At 42.6% G+C, this 25,376-nt stretch overlaps 1 protein-coding gene across 14 annotated transcripts in view; it reads right to left on the bottom strand.

Annotated features, from left to right (window-relative positions):
- ABI1 (abl interactor 1) overlaps positions 1 to 25,376 on the bottom strand; it is an 80,332-nt gene that overhangs the window by 34,847 nt on the left and 20,109 nt on the right. For all 14 annotated transcript variants that reach the window (XM_035545525.2, XM_035545526.2, XM_035545515.2 and 11 more), the window contains exon 2: positions 21,505 to 21,672. In XM_035545525.2, the coding sequence (XP_035401418.1) occupies positions 21,505 to 21,672 (168 nt within the window). The remainder of the gene's footprint in view (positions 1 to 21,504; positions 21,673 to 25,376) is intronic.

Below are 25,376 nucleotides of genomic sequence, written 5' to 3'. Positions count from 1 at the left end.
TAACAGCAGAGGGAAGAACCCAGTCCTCATGGTTATCACATAAAAACAGTAGGCAGATGAAACCCCAAAAATATTTTAATAATTTAATTTATAAGAAGCTACAAACTAAGGTTTTTTTTTAAAAATCAACACCACTTTCACCCATGTCTTCACGGGTGAGTGAAAAGTCACTTCAAGGGCATTTCCTTGATTTAAAACTGTAATATTCAACATACATTAGACAAAAAAAATCCTAAAATTATGCCACCATTTTTAATGACAGTTTTTCAGGCCATTTCATACAAAAATTTAAGATTTATTTTTTTTAAATCATATCATAAATGTCCTTCAAACAACTGCACTGTGCTGCAAAGATCTGCGAGGAGGTAATTTTTCAGTTTGGCTCCAGGTTCATTCAGACAAGAACAAACGTAGGCTCAAACTCCACAGGCCACCTGAAGCTGCTATTTAAGAGAAAGCAAGGAGAAAAGGAAGGCAGAACTGCGTGTTATTAGCAACAGCGCTCCCTAATTTTGACATTGTTTCCCTTTTTCCCCTTTTCAGTTTGTGGTTGAATATGGGGTTGAGTCTATTACTGAAACTTGATTTGAAATGAAGTAAAGCCCTGATTACAGGGCAAATCAGCATTACACACACCTAGATGTTAGCAACGTAGGTTAGAATTACTTTATATGAGCAAAAGCACAGACACGAGACAGCAGCCTTGCATGCAGCACGACCCCTTACCACTTCCCAGCCCCATCTTCCCAGCATATTTGGTGCAACTACACATTACCTGCACTGAGTCTTGGCAAATGGACCTGCACGAAGCTGGTGCTGGACTGCCTGCAAGTCATCTCTACAAACCCGAATTGAGAGTTACAGGCCTTGCTAGGGTCAGTGCTATTAAACAGCAAGTTAACAAAGAGAACAGGACTTCATTCATTTCATATCTGAGGGCAGTGAAATCCCCGTCATCAAAGACTGAATTGCTGGCAACATAAGGGAAAAGAATGCCATAAAGATAAAAGTAGGATTTCTAGTCAACAACAAAACAATTGCAACACTAGATTTGACGTATCAAGTCAGGCTAGCAAGCCATCAAATACGGTATCTGCTTTCAGCAGAAATTTTGCTTGATGTTATAAAATACTGGGCAGAGGCACAAGCTTCAGATTGAGCCTAGTCAATAAAACCCTGCAATGCATGCGGCAGGGAGCGGTGCAGAGAAAGGAGTTTCATTTCCTTCCTGGTACAACTGTCTTGATTCCAAGCTTGCTTGTATTTGAATATGAATAGTAAGATCTGTTTTACTATCTGTGATTCTATCTGCAGCTTCTGACTTAGCTGCTTATAGCAGTAAAATATGGAATCACAGAATCATTAAGGTTGGAAAAGACCTTCAAGATCATCTGGTCCAACCATACCCCTACCAATGTCACCCACTAAACCACGTCCCTAAGCACAAGGTCCAACCTTTCCTTAAACACCCCCAGGGACAGTGAGATAACTACACAGATGTTAATTCTACAGATTAACAAACATCAAAATAAACATTAACTTGTTCTAGTAAACACACATTTTCTATTAAGTACTACAGGTTCATACACCCAGCCTGTCAATTGTAGTGTTAACCAAAGGAAACTTAAGAAAGAAAACACTGAGGTGCTTTCAGCATCCCCTAAATAAAAAAAATTACTCTTTACAGTTCTGTTCCTAGATCCAACTTTAAAATTAGCCCTTATTGTCATTCTCCAAAACAGCAGATTTTATTTCAGTGTCTTGCTATATAGTCTACACCCTAAGTTTTCCTGAAGTTAAACAATCTGATGAGACTGGAAACATTAACCTGTTCTGGTTTAGAAACACTTATCCCACTGCTACTTCCATAAAGAAAGCACATTTAATGAGACTTTTTAAATAAACAAGTTACAGTTAATCAAATAATGCCACTGAAGGGACCCTGGACAACACACATTGTACAGACTACCTGCACTGAAGTCCGTTCGACCTACAAAAAAGATTAGTTAGATCTCCAGCTTTAATGAGCTCAGACAGTTAACTTCAGGGAGAGCCCATCTCACACTATTATTTCGTGAAGAAAATTCAAAAGAAAGCTTAGTATATTCGACAGATGGAAATGTGAACATACACTGCAAGAGAAATTCTAGAGAAAAGATCAGTCAGGAGTTCAAGGCACAACAAGCATGAAAAAGCATGAATGGTTTGGGGTTCTTTCCTCCTCCTTGGAGACATCACCTACAGATATCTACACAGTATTACAAATTATATCTTTCATTAACTCTTGATCAACGTGCAAGGAACAAGTATTTGACTTCATTATCATTGCTTATATATTGTGTGATACCCATCAAAATAGTGTTCAAGAGCCTCAAGAATTCACCTACAGAAATAAAAGCCTTTCATCTTGCTTAAGAATGAACAAACTTTGTAATGATTATAAAAAGATCTGTTAAGGAATTTGGCTGTTTCTTTCCCCTTCTTCTCCTTCAAGATACATAAATACATAAAAGAATCTACTAAAGAGAACTAAGGAGTTCCAGGCATGTATAGCTGCTATCGTTCCTGACTATCAGTTATCAACTGGAGATGAAAGAGATGTAGGTCTTTATCAAACATGAGGATGCTTGGTACCCATACTCACATTTCCTCACACGTGCAGATTTAAATGTCTGTCAATAAACAAACAAACATACAGGCTGCACCCACAAAGAGGTGAATCCTCCCTGGTTTGAGGCCCTACTGGCACTGGGAATCCCAACAGTCAACCACTGACGAGGGGTACCTTGAACACCCCATCTGTGTCTGCACCGACCCAGTTACAGAATGGAACCGGGCAACCTGGGGGGCATCTGCCTCTTCCCACCCCTCTTCCAAGCCTTGATCAAAGAATGGATCAAAAGCTTAGTCAAGTCCTAAAACCTCATTCCCTTCCCTGAATTTTCTTTAATCAATGTTTAAAGTGAACAATAATCCGTAATAACCCAGAATCTCCTGCCATGCTTTCTGAAGCTGCACCATGCAAGACAGGTTGCCCGTAACCTCTAGCAACGTAGGAGGCAACTGAAATAGATTTAGGAGTCACAGTTCCTGAGCTGCAAACCCAGCAAAGTTTTCTTGTAGGTTTATAGATAAGAGTTTCTCTCACATTCCCTTCAGCATACAGACAAGTTCCAGCAGTAGGACAGACCTCTCCAGACAGCTTCATCTCCTGAAGCCCTGAGAAATCCCGGCCTCCTAAGGTGAAAGGCTAGAGGACCCAGATAAGCCTTGCCTCTTAATCTGATGTATCACCTTCCTTTTACCACAGGCAGGGTTCATAATCAAGAGATTTTATAGATTAACACAATGAACTAAGGTCATCAACATATATACAGCAACTTAGAATTTCTATAAAATGTTTACATCCACCTGAAGGGGAAAGGCTATAGACAGGACAAAGGAAGAATTGCGAAAGAAATATCAAGTCCCATTTCCAGAGGTAACACATACATAAGTGCATACAATTTTTACGTATCTGCAGATACACACACTGCTAGCAATGCCTTTTACTAATATCATTCAGTGTTGGGGAGGAGAGGATGCTGAAAAGTGATGAGTGTGTTTTATTTTCACAGTTTCAGTCTACTTATACAACTGGATGTCATCTATGTCTGAAGGCAGATTGTTTTTCAGTTTATCCTACGAAGCTGGCCCTTGACTTTAGAATTTAAATCTTTTTCTTTATACACACCAGCAGATTTTTCTCAGATTCTCCTAGCAACAGTCATCAGCATAAAGCAGACCAGATTTTCTGCAAAACTGAACTAAAACGTCAGAAATCTAAACATATTTTCTACCTTTACATAAATATTTTGCCTGGGATATCAGGAAAATTGGGCATGGGAGGCAGTGGGGTAGTACACCACAGAAGTCCATAGCACATCCTGCTCAAGAAATTTAACTCGATGAAGGAATATCTGAAGCTGGAGCAAGTCAGATGCAGGGCAAACTTAACAGAAAACTGATTTCTGACCAACAGAGCAGGTGCTTGCAAGCGTTAAAGTGTTAAAGTACTGATATATCTTTTTAAAAAGTGGGGAGAGGGGGTTGCTGATACACTGATGAGCCTCATTAAAATCAAGAAGCTCAAAGGAAGAGAAACAGGCTTAAAGCTTACTGGCCATAGACAAACAGCCTCACCTTTGGCCCTCTTGCTGTTCTGAAACTAGAAACCTTCCTTCCAAAAGAAGAGCAGGGTTCACTATTGGACTGAAAGACCACAGACTGCATTTTGGAAATTGGGAAGTTGCACATACAGCAGCCTTGAAAAGGAGAGAGAAGAGCTTTGTTCAGCAAAAGGATTATTTATATAGATCCTTTTCAGAGTACCCTATTGGCAAATCTAGTCACATACTTTGCTGGAGAAACTGAGCAGAAAGGGGACAGAAAGCAAGGACACGCTGGAGGGGCCGGCAGCGGGTGCGTGACACTCTAGGACAAGAATCAGAGCAAGGAAAGCAACCCACTAGTCCAAGAGCTGGACTCAAGTTCATGCTTGACTTTTCTCTCCTGGTGCCAACTGGAAACAGGACTGCCATGGAGGACACACACTCATCCTTCACACAGAACTGGAGGAAAGAAAGGAGGCTCCTCATGTTATCCTCTAACAGCTACTAAAACAGCCTGCTTGCAGGAGATGCTGAGATGAAATGGGGCAGCTGAAGGAACTCAGCAAGCCTGGCCTGTGAAATGTCACCTCGCAGAATTAGGCTCTGTAAACGAGGAACATCTCTGAAGAGTCACAAGGGCACCTCATCACATCCTCACCGCCGGCCCCGCAGCTGAAAGGAAGAGGATGTTAACACGGCATACGGAGGGGAGACCTACAGAGTATTTCTGGGAACAAGGAGAGAGATGTGGGAACGAAGGCTGGCAGATGGCAACTGACGACAAATGGAGTTGAAGTCCTGCAGAGGAAGAGAGTTCAGCAGCTCTGTGGAGACCCTCATTGCGGAGAGAAAACGGTTAAGGCAACAGTCTTCCCTCCTCCCCGGCTGCATTGGTGAAATGCCAGAAGCACTTTGCTAAAGTTCACAGAAGCATGGGGGAAATGGAACTTCAAACATCTGGAGCACGGAGGTCAGAAAGCGCCGCGAAGGCAGCTGGCCCCGAACGCAGGAGGAGGCTGTCTGCCGGGATGTCAGTCGAGTGAAGGGAAGAGGTGGGATGGCTCTGCGGCTAGGAGCAAGAGACTGGAAGACGGCAGATTGCAGCAGCTCTATTCCTGGCTCTGCCAGACTTCCTGTGCTGTGCCAAGCCAGTTGCTCTGCTGCTCGGGCTGGCTCCAAGGCCGCCACCCGCGCCCCGAGCCCACACAGGCCGAGCTCCGTGGGGCTTGTGTACGGGCCGGGCTGCCACCAATACCTGCCCCGAGCGCTGCCAAAAGCAGTGACAAAGATACCTGGGGTTTCTCCGTCAAAGAGTGTCCATCGATGTTTTAATTGCTGGTGAAAATACAGAAGTGAGTTAGGTATCAATTCCTATGCTTCGGCAAACCCTACTACCGATTTTAACCATTTGTGCAGACCAATTATATATGCACTTCTTATTGAAGTGTGCTGTGTACACAATTCATTTTTTTAAAAAAAAACAAAACCCTCCAATCACCTCTAATACATGTTCATGGGGCACACAATATGATATTTTTTCTAGCTTTTTTTTTTTTTTGGTCTTTCACATTCAAATGCTTCTTCAAGTCCCTCTTCAAGAGCCTGTGTATAATAAACAGGTAGGAAAAAAAAATACACCACCAATGTAGATCTCTATGGGAGAACACAAAGAAGTGGAGACAGAAAGATTATGTGAAATTGCCCTCTACCTGGCTTTTCATCATCAAAAGTCAGGAGTTGTGGGGGACAGCAGCAGCTTCCATGGCATTATTCCCTGCTCTAACAAAGTCCCCAATCTCTCCAGAACACGCTTTCCAATATTTGTGGAGATTGAGCTGTGGGTGAAGGCACACCACCACTTCACAACTGTTTTGCGACAGGAAGCACAGAACCAGCTCTATCAGCTCAAAACCACAGCTCCTGGCAGGTTAACAATCGCTAGCCATCCACGTGAGTTCTTTGCTCTGCAACAAACCCCTTTGGGAAGGACAGTGTCCTTTTTGGTCTATTCTCCCACGTGCCCCGTGATAGGACAAGGGGGAATGGGCTAAAGTTGCAGCAGGGTAGATTTAGGTTGGATATCAGGAAAAACTTCTTTACTGAAAGGGTTGTTAGGCATTGGAATAGGCTGCCCAGGGAAGTGGTTGGGTCACCATCCCTGGAGGTCTTTAAAAGGGTTTTAGATGTAGAGCTTAGTGATATGTTTTAGTGGAGGACTTGTTAGTGTTAGGTAAGAGGTTGGACTCGGTGATCTTGGAGGTCTCTTCCAACCTAGATGACTCTGCATGATTCTGTGTGTATTCAGTCGTCCCTGCTCCCCTCATCCTTTCTTCACCAAGACACGATCCCGATAAAGGAACAATAAAGGTACATCTACAGCTTGCTAGAAGAGAAGAGATGTTCTACACCATCAACCGAGTACACATTTTAATGATTAATTAACACCAGTTGCATTGCTAGCACAAGTTTCCAGACAAAAACCCACCTAAACGGAACCAATGGCTTATTAATTATATTTGAAAACAAGCCAAGAATGCAACAAATCTGCCGATTAGAAGTGGTCTTTAAAATAGAAGACACTTCAAAGGAGAAGTGCTTCAAGTGTACAGCCCTCCTGATTGATGCTGACAGAACAACAGTTGGGACGTGCAGTCATAACGTGTTAACTTTGTGTTCAGTCTTCAAAAAGCACAAAATCAGATAAATGCTTTTGCTTATGCAAAGTCAAAATCCCAACTGTATGCACGGGTTTATTTCAGTACCTGAAATTGGATTTTAGTCATTCTGAATTGCATTTTTGCTGGGTATTCCTCAAGATATGCATGCATGAGTAGGTTCATTTGAAAAACAAGAAAAAATACGCTTATGCAAGCTCCCACATGAGAATTTCAGCATTTTAAAGTGGCTGAATGAGTCCTCCTTTTCCTTACTGGAAGCAATGCACTTGTCTAGAATTAAACAAAACATACAAATCTAAATATAATCTTGACTGAAGAAAAGCACAAGGACAGAAAGGAAAAATTAAAAGGCTTCTTCAGTAGTTTGGACTCGCTAAAGAACCACCATGGGAGTAGAACAAAATTGTATGTCAAATGAAAAGCATTTTGTGTGCCAGAAAAAGCAACTTCATAGGAGATGAACATGTGCAATTGCAAAGAGCACTGCAGGTGGCTGAAAAGGAAACCATCTAAAAAAAGGCTATAAAAAAATAAACTCAACAGAACAAGTTTGAACTTTCTGAAAGTCTGTCAGAGGTAAGGAACTGAAAAAGCTGGAATGATGAGCCAGAATGTTCACGCCTAAAGGTAAAAAAAAAAATAAAATAAAAAAATAAAAAAATGTAGACCTCCCCTTCCCTCCCCCCATTTATTTTTAACCTGGCATTTCAAAATTTAAGTGGAAAAAATCATAAAAAGTGACCTAACACAGCCTTAGTTTTAATTACTGTGGTTTATTTTATCACCTCTAACAGCAAAAATAAAAGATTTTCCAAATACAAAAGTATGCTATGTGGTTAAGAGAGTGGATCTACTCTGCATAGCATGATTATTATTTTAATAAAGAAAAACAAAATTCCCACCTAAAATGTATTATTTGTCACATGCATGTACTTGAACGCTTTCTGAATTAATTTTCAGATGTGTACCTTTCCTAAGAACACACGAGAAATCCCAATACCTCGCAAAGTCACCTCCCTTGCCCAAAAAACAGAGGTGAATTGAGGGCCTATACAGTGTCTAAGATTGAGAGTCCTGGGACAGACTGTTTCCTTAAGACATAAAACAGGTGCAATACAGGTGGAAATGACGTAGAGTATCCTTCAGCCACCTGCCGATGTAGTTTTGATTACAAATCATCCAAGGGACAAGTTATTTCCATACCTCTTTGATCCTACCTCATCTGATGGCAGCGATAACTCTTAACGGGAAAGCTGCTGGTTTTCAGGTGGGTCAGCCCTGCACCAGGAGGAACTCATGAGCAGTAAACAAACAGCCATCAGATGGCTAAAGGCTGCCACATCTTCACCATAAAAAAAAAAAGATATTTCATGTATGGTAAGCTGTTTCTTCTTTATTCTCATAAACATTCAAGGGGTGAAGACTGATGTGTATTTTTCAAGGTTGTGTACAAGGCGAGTCCCCATAGCAAAAACCTTTTCACGACACTGTGAGGTGCTCCTCCAACAGGAGGGTAACCAGTAAGGGCCATTTTTCTCTCTTAGGCCCAGTGCTGGCGGGTACTGTAAATAAGATGGCAGAAGCAACCCTCAGCCACTATAGATCCCACTTAAAAGCTCTCAATACACTTATTTTGCCCTGTAGTTGACTCCCTACCCGTGCTACTACCTTCGGTGCGTTACTGCAGCAAAAAGCACTTCCATGTCACTTCAACACCAAAACAATGAGTATCTGACTAGCTCTTCATTTTTGTTTTCAAAGACAAATATAGAAAAAGAGTTCAACTCTCTAATCCAGTCTCTCCTTTCTCAATCCCCCTTCTGTAAACAGCTCTCTCCTGGAGGTGTATCAGAAGACAAGCCATATGCTTAAAAGCATCGTCAGCTTCACTCAGCTCAAACCTCTTCCAAAATCCCAGTCTCCACAGCACTGTGCATGGGAGCAAATGAAGACATTCTAGCAAAAAAAGGAGAGTTAGCAAAATCCCCTCACAAGTATCGTAAGAGAAGGAACTATTTTGGACTGAGTCATACAGGCTTCTTGCAATTTGGGATAAAAAAATCAGAAAACAGACAAGCTAGTCACACGCACGTATGACATTTAGGAGTTTAGAGGGAGGGGGCAGGGCAGAGAGGGAATTACTAAGGCTGCTGCACTTCTCCATTGCCATTGTAATTTACACACGCACAACCAAAAGAGGAAGTTACACACTCCTGTAGGTGGATTTCCTTCAGTCTCCTACTCTTGGCCGCCACCCATGTGAAATACTGCTGTTGCATCTGCTGGGAACATCCGCGTGGCCTTGGCAGTCCCAGCAGGCAGCACTTATGCCTACTGAGTCACAGCCTTCCCCAGCCAAAATTCTTCCAGGCAAAGCCAGGGCACTCTGGCAGAGGATCCCAGCCTAAGAGGAAACCATCCCAGCACCTGTCCCCTCCTGCAGCATCACTGCTCTGCTCCATCCTGCCTACATGCGCTGATGGCAAGCTGAGAGCAAGTGCCTACCGGTCCTGAAGACAAGTCGTGCGTGTAGGCACGGAGGGTATTACTACGTTCCCCTGCTGAACATATTATCCCAGCACTGTTACCCGAATTTCATTAGCCAGACTGATCACATACAGGTTCAGAACTGGGTGGTCAGTTAGATATCTGTGCTGTTATTGCCATCAAGATTTAATGTGACTGCAAATGCTTGCGGAGAAAAAGAACGCCAGCCTTGGGAGACGACATGTCGAAGGCAGTCTGCAGAAGAAGGGCAAAGTCTGTAGTTTTCATGATCTTGGCTCCAAGTTAACTGATCCCACGGCTGGGGGCAGGCAGAGAGAACAAAACGCTGCCTGGCACAAGAGAATGGCAGGAAAAAAGCAGATGGGACATGTCTTCAGTGTCACTTGAGGCAATGTTAAACACCACGCAGATGCTGGCCAGCAAACTCATCAAAGCAAGCTGAGGAAGGTATATGGGTGTCCTGTAAAGACATTTCTGTTCCTCTGGTGGGTTAGAGGCTGCAGCAGCATTTCAAGAGAAAGCCCCACAATAAGGAGCAGCACTGACTCATGCACAACTGGCCTTTGACCCGAGCAATACCACATAGCTCAGCACACACACAAATTGCTGAGCTCCTGTAACTGCATGGCAAAGCAACTGGGATCAATTCACTGCTACACTTACCTGAACCGGTGGTGGGCAGTGAAATACTTCCCTGAGAGATAAAGGGGTACATCGGGATGCAATTTAATGGACTATAGAGAGACAGCTGTGCAAACTTCGGTGGCCTGCTCCTCCTCATTGTTTTGGTAAATCCTGATCTCCCTGAGGTCAATGTACTTTTTGTATTTAAGTTATGTATATCTATCCAGCATTAGTGTTTACTCCTAGAAGGATATAGCTAGTGTAAACAACAACTACACATTTGTTTTTAAAACTACCACGATGAAGAAATCTAGGCAAATGAGCAGCAGGGGAAGAGTACACAGAAAAATTACTGAAATCTTTAGTCTAATAAATCTGTAGACTGTTCACAATCTGTTTTTTTTTTTCCCCAAAATGTTTGCTTAAGTCATGTAATTGTTTGCAGAACCTCTGCTTTCTAAAAATGCATTTGGGAAAATTCACACCACGTTTTCTTTATTCTGTTCCTACCGATTAGATAAGGCTTTTGAATAATATAGAAGTAGGTGGCCAGTCACTACCCAGCAACAAACAATCAGCAGCATTCTCTTGGTCTTACGTCAGGCAAACCTTTCACATGAAAAACAGCCTTTAAAAAGTTTTGCAAGTACTTTGCAGAAAGAAAAAATGTTAGGTATGTTTATTCCAAGTAATTCAGCCAGCTCTAATAGAGAGCATCTCCAAAGTTTTTATGCACTGTTTGACGAGCTACACATTTAAGCAGCCCAAAGAAATACAATTTTATAAAACGCTGAGAGATAACTTCAGCTCTTTGAAAATAAGATGCTACTTGGAGTCATGGCCACATCAAGCTCCTCTTGCTCCCAGGTCTGGGGGTCTAGAAGCAAGAAGCAAGCTGAAGGGGAATGAAGCTTGATATTCTCTGCCAGTCATGAGGCATGCTGCACTAACAGAGGAATGCTTAAAGCAGCAAAATGCCAAGTGATTTAACTTCAGCTTCTCTCAGAAAGAACTTCCAGAAACCATCCCCCATTTCCTGAAGTCCCACTATTTGTTAGCGTGCCACAGCTTGTACTAAGGAAAAGGAGAAAACACTAACAAAAAGACCACGAACATCCCCAAAAGTTCCTTAGCAGCTTTAGCAGCCAGAGTGGCACCAAACACTATCACTACAGCTGGGGTGCTTCCAAACTGTGATATGTGAAGGATGAGCACTTCTGTGCTCAGTTGTCTTTCTACTTTCAAAGTAAGGCTCTGATGGACATGTCTACAGATCACATGGATGAATTCACATACCAGAAACAGATATACTTCATTACATCGATTTAGAAGGAGACTAAAACAGTGATATGTAAGTGGTGCGCAGACAATTCACAGCACGCAGAGGGGAAAATAAAACAAAGGATGGTTTGGCTCCATCAGGTTACAGGCTGATAACCCTGTCAGTGACACATTACGTTGCTGTCTCAACATGAGAGTTAGGGTGTATGAGGAAACCAAACCCAAACTTAGTGGCACAACTAAGAGATTGCATAGTTGAGAAAGTCTAATTTGTTTCAGGCTGTTTGATTGCACTTCTCTCTTTACCTTAATGCCCTGAAATTACATGAAGATAGTGAATTTCTGGCTATGACTTGCAGGTTGCACCTCCCAAATGGAGATCGTCCTCAGTCACTTCAGCAACTCATCCATCACCAGCAGGTCAGGAAAACAGTGCCCGGAGCTGCAGCACTGGAGTAACACAATATTGCTACCTGCTCTCAAATGCCATGTTTCACCTGCCAAGATACACATGCAGATCAACTGCATAACTTTAGGTTCTGTTTTTTTGTTGTTGTTGTTTGTGAGAACACACAGGTTTAAATAGCATTTGATTTTTTTCTAATTAAAAGGAACAAACAATTTGCTCGTCCACAAGCTGGCATGTTATTAGGTTAACATGCACTACCTATCAGCTATTAAGACACCAAAAACATGTATGTTGCTCAAAAACTTCAGCAACACCTCTCCTAGCCTAGTTCAGCAGACGAGCCTTATCTACATAAGCACTCATCTCCTTTAGTCCTGTACTACATCTGGCCATTGCTGCATTTTGCCCAATATTTGTCGTAACAACACATGCAAGGAAATCCTATAAATGCACAACAAAGGATCAGCTTCCCAAAGATGACGTTTATCCCCTACCCAGTCAGATAAAGTGTGATTTGTGGTTTGAAGGCTTTTCTCGCCTCCTTACCCAGACTAGTTTTGTTCAAAACCATACCATAAAGAAAAAAATCCCCTAAGACACTGAGCTCAACAGGGAAGCAGAATTTCCTACTAACAAATCAAGCCCTTTGGCCATTATTCAATGCTTCATTGTTCTTATATTTGCAAGAGATGGCTCAATAGACCTCTCCCGAAGCACTGATATGTTCTCTAATTTCCATCAATATCCCTCTAAACTGTAGGATCCCTATCCTACCTGCTCTCACGTTGTACAGAAGCCTGACAGCTTTTAATCATACCCTTGTTGCTCCTGTTTTTGCCACGTATAGGAGTTCCAGATGGCTTGACAAGATCAGACCTACGCTTGACTTACAAAACATTATTTTCTATTGCAAGCAAAGAACAGAGTAGCAAGTTAGAGGAATCACAAGTTGTGCTTCGGTCTCCATGGCACTACACTGAACTGTGCTGATGGATCCCCTGTAAGTAACAGCCATCCCAGGGCAACACGTGAGGGAAGAAACAAATGCTTTTAGGCACAAACAGGTGAAACTATAGAACCACCGTACATTAGTATTCATAAAAGAGTTTATTCAGGAAAAAGCCATTCTTATTTAGCAGATTCTCAAAGAGGAAACAAAATAGAAGTTCTGCGATCCTGTGCTGCTGCACTACATTCATTTTCATGCCCACATAATGTAATTAGACACAGTTCTTAACGTAACCATTTTCTGGAACTAGAAATGAAGATTAAACTCTCCTCTGCTCTCATGAGATCCCACCTGGAGTGCTGCCTTCAGCTCTGGGCCCCCAGCACAAGGAGGACATGGGCCTGTTAGAATGCGTCCAGAGGAGGGCCACGAGGATGATCAGAGGACTGGAGCACCTCTCCTATGAAGGCAGGCTGAGGGAGTTGGGGTTGTTCAGCCTGGAGAAGAGAAGGCCCCAGGGAGACCTTACAGCGGCCTGCCAGTACCTAAAGGGGCCTACAGGAAAGCTGGGGAGGGACTCTTTGTCAGGGAGTGGAGTGATGGGACAAAGGGGAATGGCTTTAAACTAAAAGAGGGGAGATTCAGACTAGATATAAGGAAGAAATTCTTTAGTCAGAGGATGGTGAGGCACTGGCACAGATTGCCCAGAGAAGCTGTGGATGCCCCATCCCTGGAAGTGCCCAAGGCCAGGCTGGATGGGGCTCTGGGCAACCTGGTCTGGCGGGAGGTGTCCCTGTCCATGGCAGGGGGTTGGAGCCAGGTGATCTTTAAGGTCCCTTCCAACCAAAACCATTCTATGATTCTATGAAAATAACAGCTTTAACAATCTATTTTTTAAAACTGAGAAAGAGGCAGACATATTTTATGGTGGGTACTTATACACAGCCAGCATTCCAAGTGGAAATGACTGAAAAAGCAAATCATGGCATCCAGTAGTTGTTACTCAAACCATGTTAGTCTAAAACATATTACTATTTTTCTCAAAAAAGAAAAACCCTGCCTACAGCACAGCTTTTAGCCAAACAAATCTTGATTTCTGTTTCCTCCCCACTTTCTGTCATGGCACTAGCAACAGGATCAGTTAAGAATCACAAATATTCTCCAGGGGAATAAATAGTTCGGAAAGAATATAACACGAGCCTATTTATAATTAGCTGTTTTGCCATAAAGGATGTGAATACGTACAATTTCACACACACTGTCTTTCTGTACATTAAATGGAAACTTTTGTGCTCTGCAACTGCCCCCATCACGCACAAGCTCGTACTGTCCCACTGGTGCTGGAAAGGGATGCTCACCTGGGCCCAGCAGCCACACGACAAGTATTTGTTAAGGTTAACAGTCTGACACACTTCCACACTCAAGTTACAACAAAACAATAGAATCTGTCTCAGCTTTAAAAGAGCATCTAAGAAGTCACTTGTATACCTCCCATGAACTAGTCTGCAGTGACCAAATTCTTTCCTATGTAACCTGGAAAAGGTATTTTACAAGACATGCCAACAGACACATAAATTGGTCCCTATAGGCTGCTAGTAAAGAGAAGAAGGCCAAACCAACAGCAGTATAAAGAGTGTCAGAATGTTACCACTGCCTTATAAAATACTCATGTGAACCATTACCTGGTTCTCCATTTACAGATCACCATTAACGAAGTACTTTCATGCCCCCAAAACAAAACCAGCCAGCAGAAAGTGCTAGGCAATTCCTGTCCCGGCTGCAGGAGAAGCCCAGCCACAAGCACCCAGCTCACGGCCCCATGCTGGAGCAGCCAGCAGACTGGGAGGGCCAGTTTCAGTGACACCATACAACCGAGATGCCAGCTCTGCAGTACAGCATCTCGTACCTACCTTCCCCCTCCCTTTCCCCAAATATAGTTAGCTTAAGGGTAACACTACCCAGCCAACAACAAAGATAGCTGTGCTGGATGGCACAGATATGGTGAGCAACTTAACGCTTTGGCAGCTGGTTACCCGCTGCTGCATCTTACCCCCATCTCTTCCTCCATTTCCTTCCTCCTTCGCCCTTGTGCTAGTAAAGCATTGGCAGAGGTGAGAAAACCCTAATAATACAACATGAAACAAGAGCTCTTTAAACAAACGGTCTTTATGTGAATAGACCTGAAGTAGAAAGAAAATTAATTTTGGCCAACAATCTGATCAGATGCATCTGAAGGGAAAAAAAAGCCAGACTCCTGAAGTCTAATATATGACTTCACAGGAGGTTAGTGACACATTTCATTTATGTGATATATCTACCAGATATGAGAGGTTTTCATTAAAAAAAGATTGCACAAACATCTTTGATTCATTTGTTGTACAAAGTCATCAGAAGGAGCCTTCCAGAATAACGTCCACAGTCCTGGGATTTTCGCTTTGATTTCAGAAAGCAAGAGGCTGCATCAGGCCTCTTAATTCAGTATCTAAAGCTTATGGCCAAAATCCCATAGAGCAGAAAGGAGGCTTTAATGGTCTAAAAGAAACTGGAAATGATCTGTTCAGACTGCCCTTCTACCAGTGTGGATTAACAATGAGCCCATGACAGATTTCACTACAGTGAACAGCTATTACAGTTAGCTATTCCCAAAAACCACCTTCAAACCCAGTACTCACAAAAAAGGTAGGAATAAAGAATGACAGGAAACAGAAGTTTCTGACTCAATTTCTTCTTCTCTATCAAAGCAGCTGCCCTAGAGGAGTCACTGTGGTAGTCACTTGGTCATCACAGAAAGGGTTACGGTTGGTCTTTTGCAGTCAGACATAAAAATAAAACATTCCCATGATAGTTAACTCATCAGGAGTTAGACGGATCCTATGTGTGTTCATTTGTGGTCATGAAGAGGAGAATTTCCCAACAGAACAGCTGACAGGGTAAGCATCATGTGTTACGTTACCTTCTAAGCAATTCATACAGAATGTGTAGAAGCCGATATGAAGAAAGTTAACAATTTTCATAAGGAGACAAGATAACCAGAGCACGCACAATACAACTTCTGAGCTGAAGCAGCTTCTGGGAGCCTTGGCCTCTATCACAGAGAGTACAGGAAGAACAGGATGTGAAGCAAAGGCCACAGAGATAACTGTCAGCACTTTATTAGGAAAGCAAATGCCACCCAAGGCAAGGTTAATTTAAACAAAGGGGGCAAGTTTCTTCACCATATTAGGAATATTTGTGTCTGCTCACAAGCAAAGGAAGTGCAAGAAAAGCAGAAAGATGCCATTATCTTTCCAAGGTATACATTAGATAATACTCTTGTTCTTGCAAAAACAGCACTTCCTCATGCACTTCTGGATGCATGGAAAGGAAAGCTTGTACAGAAGTGGAGCTAGCACGGATTTGTAGACACAGAGGGGCATTTTCTCCCTGACTTAACTGCCTCCACCTTCCCCCTTTGCCATTTGGCTACTATTGCTTTTGATGTGCCCTGCAAGGGCACAAAGTCAGATTTTAGGGTATGTCCAGCTACTGAAGCGTAGCACTGAAATGAGTCACACCAGAGGGTAACTTGTCTTCCCAAGTTCACGGCAGAACCTGCCAAGCTGCAGCTTACAGCTAAGGCTCCTTTTTACACTGTCACTACCAAGAGAAACTAACTACAACGATGACAGAGCCAGACTCAAGTATTCGTTGGCCACCGTTGTGTCACTGCTTTTCTTCCTCTTTGTCAGACTCAAGAAGCACAACTCCTTCAGTCTCTCCCTGTAGGCTTCAGGCCCCTGACAACCTCAGTAGCTCTCTGCTGGACTCCCTCCAGTTTCCCTACATCTCTCTCGAACAAGGCAGGGGTGACAAAACTCTGGACACAGCATTCCAGGTGACAGCCACATCACTGCTGAGCCGATGACAACCTTGTTCAGATGGCCTTGTAGCACTGGTTCATGCTCAGCATGGCATCCACTGAACACCAGCACCTTTGCAGGACCGTGGCTCAGTCACTTCCCAGCCTGCACAAACACATGGGGTTACTCCACCTTGGGTACACGGCCCTGCACCTCACCAGCTTTCCTGCATTTTTTGCTGGCTCCATCCTCAAGTCTCTCAAGGCTCCTCTGCCTTGAAGCTCACTCATTCAGCATATGAACCAACTTTCCTAGTTTAGAGTTATCCCCAGATTTGCTGAGGACATGCTTTATGTTCAGAGTGGTCTCTAAAGAGCATTCAACCATTTTTTTTTTTTATCTGGCTAATTTTCTTCCCACTTAACAGTCATTGTCCAGCCCTGGTGTTCTTCATGTCAGAAAAGATCAGAGTTTTATGTATCCTGTTCCTTTTAGAGGCAACTTTAGGGTGAAACAGCTGAAGATGTTCCTTGGAATCATTAGGTGGAACTGAAGAGTACCATCCATAGGAGTACCAAGAGTACTTGAGTAACTCATGCTTGTCCCCAGGCATGGCCATCCACAGTCATCAGCAGATGATTTGTCGTGTTTTCTACCCTCCTTCTGCTTTGTTTTCAAACATGAATTTGAACTGTGCTGTGTTCATATGCCACAACCCATGAATGCAGTATTGCATTAATCCAAGACAGACACACTCAGAGAAAGCTTCTCCCCATAAACTAAAACATAAGGAGTCACCACTGTATGTACACTACCTTATGCCTCTTTAAATATCAAAGACCTGCTGACCACTTAACAGCTATTATGCTCTTTTTTCCTGGCATCGAAAACCAGCCAGCCTGCTCAACTTGCTGCTGCTTAGAAGTTTACCCCTCCAAGCCCCAGAGCATTGCTGGCAGAGCTTCCCTGAAGCCTGATTCACACGAGTCCTGTGTGGTTACCTACCAAATGGAAAATGCCCCACTCTATGGGGATAGGAGCAGTGTGTACATGTCAATCAACACACTCTACAATGTTAAGATCCAGAAGTCTGACAAAAGATCTGTGTGCGCCTTTATTGCCACTGATTTTAGCCAGACAACCATGCTGTACAGAATGCATTTGGCTTTCTGCTTGCCAGAGTTGTGTGAACCTGCTTGTGTTCAGTTACACGTGCAAGGGATTAGATGTGGGGGCGACAGGCAAAATTCTTCTAAACCAACTCAGTAATTTTCTGCTTCTAAAGCTTTAGTGGTGACAAAAGATGCACATATATTTTCTTGCTGAGAATTATGCTTTCAGAACACTTTTCTGTAATAGCCCTTATTTTGCACTGGAGAACAGCTTCAGATGCAGAAGGGAATCTTAACACTGAACATTTTAAGGGGTGCAGTGTTTCCTGGTGCAAAACATTTCTTAAAAAGGAGTCTATTCCTTTCTTCGTGATTTAACAGGCATGGACTTAAGTACTGAGCTATTTAAAAAACTATTTATGACCAGGAAAAAAAATAGTTGCTACACCCAGGACTGCAGCTGCTCAGACATAAACATTTGTGAGAGCTCATCAGTTACATTTTTCAGTTTGGACACAGTAAACAAGGATGTCCCTGTCAACATCTCTCTCCTCTGACAACTCTGGCTCTGTCACATCTTCACTTTCCTCAAGTTTGTGGAAATGAAGCAGCAAAAATGTATCTCATAGTACGTTTCCTAAGTTAGCTCTTGTTCCTGGGGGGAGGAAAGGCATAAGGGAGCGGGGAGATGGAAGAACCACCAAGAAACTTAAGCCAGAAGAGCAAAGAAGTGTAGGCCCAACTTTCTAGAGGGGCAGTTCTCCCCTGTCAAATGTTTATGAAGAGCTCCCATGTGAAAGCTATGAAGAGATGAACTGTCGACTCCTCTGCTAAATGACAAATTTTTAGAATAAAGGGGAAGATACTACAGATTTTATTCATTTATTAGAGAATTCACTCATGGGCTTGGGGACCCATGCAGGACTGACACAAATGAACAACATTAGTGTAAACAGCAGACTAGAATTTCATTTAATAGCATCAACTTCATTCAGAGTACAAGTACAGTGTTTACGATATCAGCAAGGAACATGGCAAAATGCTTCATTTATTCACTGATTTGGCAAACACCTTCAGTGTCATATACTAAATGTTAAGGTCTTCCTTCTTGTCCCACCTCGATGTCCAAGGTCCTTCCCGCTGCCGGCTGACCCTCAGTAACTCTTTTGTTCTATCATTGTCCAGTCTATGCATTCATCCATCTTCCCTAAAATCACTATGAAAGAAAACAGTACCTGTTCCAGACACCTCACATTTCAGATACTACAAAGAAAGCTAAACACTTAGCTACTGCTGTTCAGTCTTCAAGGAAAATCTCTTTTGGGTCGCTGCAGCTGAAGACAAACAGCTCCTCCCTAACTGAACCACTGCTCTGCTAAAACCCAGCATTTGTGGGTGCACAAGTCATGTGGGGCTCAAGCCCTTCCCCTACTGCCTTTTTACACCAGTGTCCCATAGGGAAAGTTCAGAGGCCACACCACGACAGCACATCACTCAGGCTGGTTGTCTTTGTATCCTACATCAAAACTAGCTGAACTCCCACCTGAAGTTTCCTCCCCAAGTATGTATTTGCCTTGAGAATGGTCAAACTAAAGCACCAAAGAGGAACTGACAGAAATACGCAGTGTAACTGATTGCAGTAGGAAGCTTGTAGTACGGAGTCCTAGAGATATATCTAATGTAATACCTTTAGTATATCCTTCAAGTTCGAGATGGTGCAAAGTATCGATTTGCTGTCTTTTTCCTCAAAATCTTACCTAACAGGTTCTCTTATACCAAAAGAGTTTTCAAACTTCACAACATCAAGTATCCGTTCTGCTGTACCAGAACAGCTTGGAAAGGTCAAAGTCAGTAACAAGGGTTTAAGTTAAAGAGCTGGGCTGTGTATGCACAGCTCAGTACCATGGGTGCAATAAATAATTATGTTGCAGGCCACCTCAGACCGCCACATTACAGCTGAAAGTCAACTATGACTGCAGAAAATAGAGATGCAGCTGAGCTGGCTTTCATGTAGCAGTCAGACTAGAAGCCTTTCCTGGAGCTGTTCACTGTCTGTGTTCAGAGTAGTGCTCCCTCACCCCAGTGTGATTACTCACATGAAGCCTCTGCTTGCTCTCAACACACAAAAGGAGCTGAATTCATTCTTTCCCTATAAAAGCAAGCAACTTTTCCATCTGTACGGTTAAGTTCCAGTAGCCAGAACAGAGCACACCTCCCCATTTAACTTTTCATGAGTGCTTTTTCCACAGAAGGCACATAGCTAGGAAAAATGTCGAGTGGCTACTAATCAAGATTAGCTGTCTAGTCACTTAGCCTAGAGTCATTCTGGAAAACATGCACAGAGAACTGAAATAGCGTGTCAGTACTGTGTGACGGAGGTGCAAGGGAACAGAAACTGCCCTTCCAGGGTGTTTGTTACCAGAAAGATTTTAAATCAAATTGAACCTTATCCCACAGGTATCTGCTCTGTATTGCAAAATCCAGAACTGAGTTATTTGACTGACAGTGCCTTAAATCTGTGTTTCTAGGTAATACTTCTGTGTTGAAGAATTCCATTTTGAGAACACAGTCATCCCCATGCTTTAGTGGTATAGAACTATTCATGACTGATACGAACATGGGAAAAGATGCTCTGGAAACTCAGAATATAGGAAGTCTATCAAGAGACTGCACAGCAAATTTAAGATATGCAGTTTAAGCATTTGATCAAGTACATTTGAAAGCAAACAGCTGAGCTAGTACATATTATCCATATCTAGTTTAGTTCTACAAAATTGTTCAGCAGAATTTCATTTATTAGCAAGGATTACTTTCAGGAAGGACCAACCAGCGACAGAAACTACAAGTGACCTTGCTAAACACTGCTCAAAAGCTCTACAAAGCACTGATTGTTCCCAGTCTTTAGCAAACAGTTCATGTATCAGGTGACCCAATAGCTTTCAGCACAGTGCCTTCAGTTCAAGCAGCAAACAGCACAGAGGGTTAACAGCTTTTGTGCTAGTATCAAACATTTGGGGCTTTTTCCATGGTTAGTCATATCAGTGGGCCAATGAGGATTTAACAATAACCGCCTCACACACTGAAGCTCTGAAATGCCTAAGAAAAGATGCGTTCAGTACAACAGGACACACAATGGCCTGCCGGCTCAGTCCTTTACGCAGTCACTTCTTTGGAGGTTGTCATAATTTGAGCACCACGAAATCTCTGACTACTACTTGACAGAGCACCAAACTCATCTCCAGCAATTGTGCTTCATCCTACTTCACTGTTTTGGTGGCAACTACTTTTTAAATACTTGATGCTGCTTTTAACTCATGTAGTTCTTCACACAAAGTCGACAAGTGTTTTAGAAAGGTTTGTTACTAGGAAGGCCTGTCCTCACACACTGGAATCTCCTCCCTGCTGACACACTTTCAAGGGGAACCACTGAGCTGCCATTTCACAAAGTTTTTGGAAACCATAATTACTCTACGAATAGTAAACAGAGGTTAGCAGGACCTACAGGGATAAGGACAGCAGAGGCCATGAGAAGCATTTTCTTTCAAGTTCTAGCAGTTTGGTCTAAGATGTACCACTAGCACAGTATTGGCTGACCAACAAAGGTTTTAAATTCACTGACCGCACTGAAGAACATTTTCATTTGAATCCTCTGAATTCCTTTCCTTCAAAAATAGAATACTTTTCCTTACCCCTTCCTCAACTGCAGCTTCTGATTCTGGAAGCTTAATTATTAACTCCAGCTTTAAGTCAAATATAGTCCTAGAGTTTTTTGGTAAAGGATCTGTTTTATTTCAGTCATGACCTCCATCACAAAGTGGCTTTTATAAATTTTAAAAGAAGAAAGTCTTACCATTTTCAGTCGCATTACTCAGAGAATTCAAAGAAGACAATGTAAACTATCCAGCTCTCAATAATACAGGAGGCAAGATAATGCCTCTATTAAAAAAGATTACCTGGGAGATATGATTGATTGAGGACTCCATCCTCCGTAGCTGGGATGCCTGGATGTCCAGCAGTTGTAATACATTGTTGGCCAGTGCATTGATCTGATAAGCAACACTGGCTAGAGATTGAGTTGTGTAGGCTTTGGTCTCTTCTAACGCTTTCCTTTTATCTGGAGCCTGTAAAGCAAAAGAACAAGATGTTTGCTTAAGGCCAGGAAAAGGGTGGGGGTTGGGGGAAGAAAGGACAGGAACAAAAAAAATACAACCTATATTTAGAAGAATCTGTAATCAAGAAGATCTGACTGTGCAGTCAAAGTACTCTATATGCATTTACACTAAAAAAATCTCAATAATAAAGAGCAGACAAAGAATTTGAAAAATATTTAACCATAACATTACATGCCAAGAAACAACTCATTCAGTAGAAAAAAATAACAGTCGTGATTTGTTGGAGCTGTGTTTCTGAAGCCTGCCCATCCTTCGTTTCCAGAAAAATCTCCAATTCCCCAGGAACACTGAAGCGTAGCTTTCGCCATCCCTTATGAGATCACATAACCCAAGCCACTTAAATACAGAAAATATTTTCCCACAGTCGGGTATCCCCTGCTGCACACGCTGCCTGCAAAGCCACCCCTCCGGCTGTGCTGTGCTGGCTGCTGCCCTTGCAGCCCGGGAGCAGGGTGGTGAGCAGAGCATCAGGAGGGCGCGCAGGGGGCTCCTGGACGCAGCAGCATTCCTGACACTGCCCCTCCTCACGCGAAAGCTTAATGAACGTTCCTGGATGGCTGGGAGCTTACTGCTGCCCTCGCTTGCTCAGGTACCATTAATGTGCAGCAGCAGGCACGAAGAGAAGAGCTGGAAAATTCCCCCCACATTAAGCGGGTCACTGTCCATGACCAGCAGCTGTCTATGCCTTGAATCTCATGGCCCAAGCCTTCTCACGGGCAGAACAGGAGGAACCAACGCCACCTCCACCTGCAAAGTACACAAACCCCACTCCAAAGCGCTCTGTGTATCACAGTTTGGGAGGTGGGCACTTCATCTGCTACCCAGCTCGCAAGCTGCAGCTACCCAGAACTCTTTCCTCCCTTGGGAGGAAACGTGCTGGGCATGAGGAAGGACTCTCAGGTGATGACTCAGTACTAGCATAGTTTCTGCTGCATTTTATTTATTTGCAGTGTAGTCAGCATCAGCAACCGAAAGGAAAGGTTCATGTTAATAGTCTCTTCCAACTAGACTTCTATTTTTATTGTTGATTCCTTTGAACAATGTTGCAGGCAACCGTATGCATCACAATATCAAGCACAAACTCAGCAAACAAAGTTTGCATTCAAGTGAATCCTGTGCCTCCTGGCTTCCACGCACTTACCACCCATTCTTGAACCCTGCCTCTGACTTCACCTCAATATTTTAGAATTAGAGTATCCAAGTTGGAAGGGACCCACAAGGATCATCGAGTCCAACTCCTGGATCCCCAAAGGACAACTCAAAAAAATTAAAAAAAATCAGACCATGTGTCTGAGAGCGTTGTCCAAACGCTTCATGAACTCTGGCAGGCTCGGTGCCAGAGTTCAGTTAAATTTTAGTTTAACATCCACAAGTATTTAATAATCATGCCCCTTACTTAAAGGGCTGATAAGGCGTCCTTGTCTCTTGCTTTAAGGAGAGAGAACTGGGAGGTAAATGGCTTGGATACATTACAAAGTTGCAGCATGGTAGAGGTACTGCAACCCAAACTATGTTATACTACCTTTTAATTAAAGATGATTTTTAAACAGGAGTGAATCCTGCCCCCCAAACCTGGAAATTTGTTTATATTCATGATTAATATTCCTAGCAGTGCTTTGACACGCACTAGAACACCAAGTTAAAGCCACCCTTCAAACAGACTCACATACAGATGCCTTCTAAAATGCGAAGCAAGCAGCAAAGTTTATTGTCATCTATTACCAAAAGGTAAAATAGCATTGCATGCACTAAGACCATGCCAGGCAAAAAAACAAATAGTATTTCTGAATGCAAACAAAGCTACCTTTTTAAGGCAGCTTAAAAGAACGTTGATGTTTCTAGATGTCAGAAAACTTTATTAGCAGTCACTTACTTTAGAAAACAAACTTGCATGGTGAAGGACTTGTTAACTATGACAGGCTCAAGAAGCAAGCTTCCCTAACCACCCTGGCTCTCCAAAGAGGCATTTTAAACTTCAAATCACTAGCAGCAGCTTTAAAAGAAAAAAAAAAACGACAACCACACTGTCCTATCAGGTTGAAGCCCAAAGAAAACAGCAGGTGATTTATACCTGAACTATGGTGAAAAAGCAGGTAGGAGTCTGAGATATCTAAAAGGGAAGTTTTTACTGAACTAGACATAGCCAATAAGAAGCCAGTCACCATAATTCTAACTTCGTATTCATTGAAGCATAGATGTAAAGCCTTTACTCAAGTATTTTATTACCAAGTTTTAAGTAAAGAATGTCAGACTAAACACTAACTTATTACGAAGCCACAGCACCAAATTACTGAGCATTCTCAAATGAGAAAACTCCAATGTGTAAAAAGTTTATTTTCTTCTCTCATGATTTATTGATCGAATGCCTCGCCCTTATTTCCCTAAGCACCTAACACTTCGGTTATTTGCCCAAATGACTGGTTTGGCAACCAGATTAGATGCAGAGTATTTCATGTCCTAGCAGAACTACTTTGAAATATTTTCAAGCCCTGCAGATAATGCAGGCCAGTTTCACTGTGCAGTTTCCATAACAATTTAGGCTAAAACTAGCTTGACATCCAGTCTTCTGCACTGCTGAATTAGGACTGCCGGTACCTGCAAGATACAACCTAAAAGCTTCACTGTGTGCAAAAATTAGGAGTGGAGAGGGAAAAACCAAGAGCAGCAGCAGGAGGGAGCAGGGATTTCCGATGTCCTTCGACTTATTTTCATCTGTCTCTAAACAAAAACTAGAAGTGGTATGGATCATAATGCATGTTTACAATCTTTCATATGCTTTAGTACAATACGTGAGGACCAGTTAACCATTCAGAGATGACAACACGTTGTCAACCGACTGGTACTCCTGACAGCACAGAATTACTTTATGATTTTGTATTAAGAACTTTAAAGACAGTGTTGTTTCCCCCGTAGTTCTGTGTATAAGCAGAAATTTTAGCATTGTTTAGTAGCAAATTGAATTTAAATCAAGAACATCATAACTTTTGAAGTTTCCCCTGTAAAAGGCTCCCACTTGTATCTCCAGCATATCCTTAATAGCGATATTAGTATCGCAAAATTGCAGTTTGAAATTGCTTTCACAAAACTGGGTTTACTATTAAAACAAAGAAAGCTTCTCCTACAATCCAAGTGAATACACAGAGACAGGTGGACCAGCATGGCATTCCACACTGCACATCGTATATTTTTTGTTAAATCCAAACTTGTATCATAGTACTTCCTTAAAAAAAATGTTAATTATTGTATTCAAGTCAAAATTGACTCTGCGCCCAAGCAAACTGCCACTTGTCTACTGATTCCTCAGTTCAGCAACACTTCAGTGTCAAATGATGAGGAATCTGTCCATCAGTCAGTAACTAACCTTTACAGGTTGCATCGTCAGCCAATTCTACCCCCCAAAGCACCACTCACACAGGCACATCTCCAAAACAGCGTCTGTGCAGTGTACAAACCTCCCGCCCTCCCAACTCTCACTCCCAGCTCATTCCCACCATTTTCTAGTTCATATAGCACGCAGCCAACTACTTGTATCAGCTTCCTCCAAAATCACATCAGTTCACACTACAGAGCATCTCTGGAAGCCAGGCATTACATTGCAAGCGCACTGGTCCATATCCTCCATACCTTTTCTCCAGCCTCTGTTTTTCCTCTTT

This window comes from Cygnus atratus, chromosome 2, assembly GCF_013377495.2.
Source record: "Cygnus atratus isolate AKBS03 ecotype Queensland, Australia chromosome 2, CAtr_DNAZoo_HiC_assembly, whole genome shotgun sequence".
In the NCBI taxonomy this organism is placed as follows: domain Eukaryota; kingdom Metazoa; phylum Chordata; class Aves; order Anseriformes; family Anatidae; genus Cygnus; species Cygnus atratus.
The sequence above is the reverse complement of the archived record's forward strand: the minus strand, read 5'-3'. Positions and strand labels throughout refer to the sequence as shown.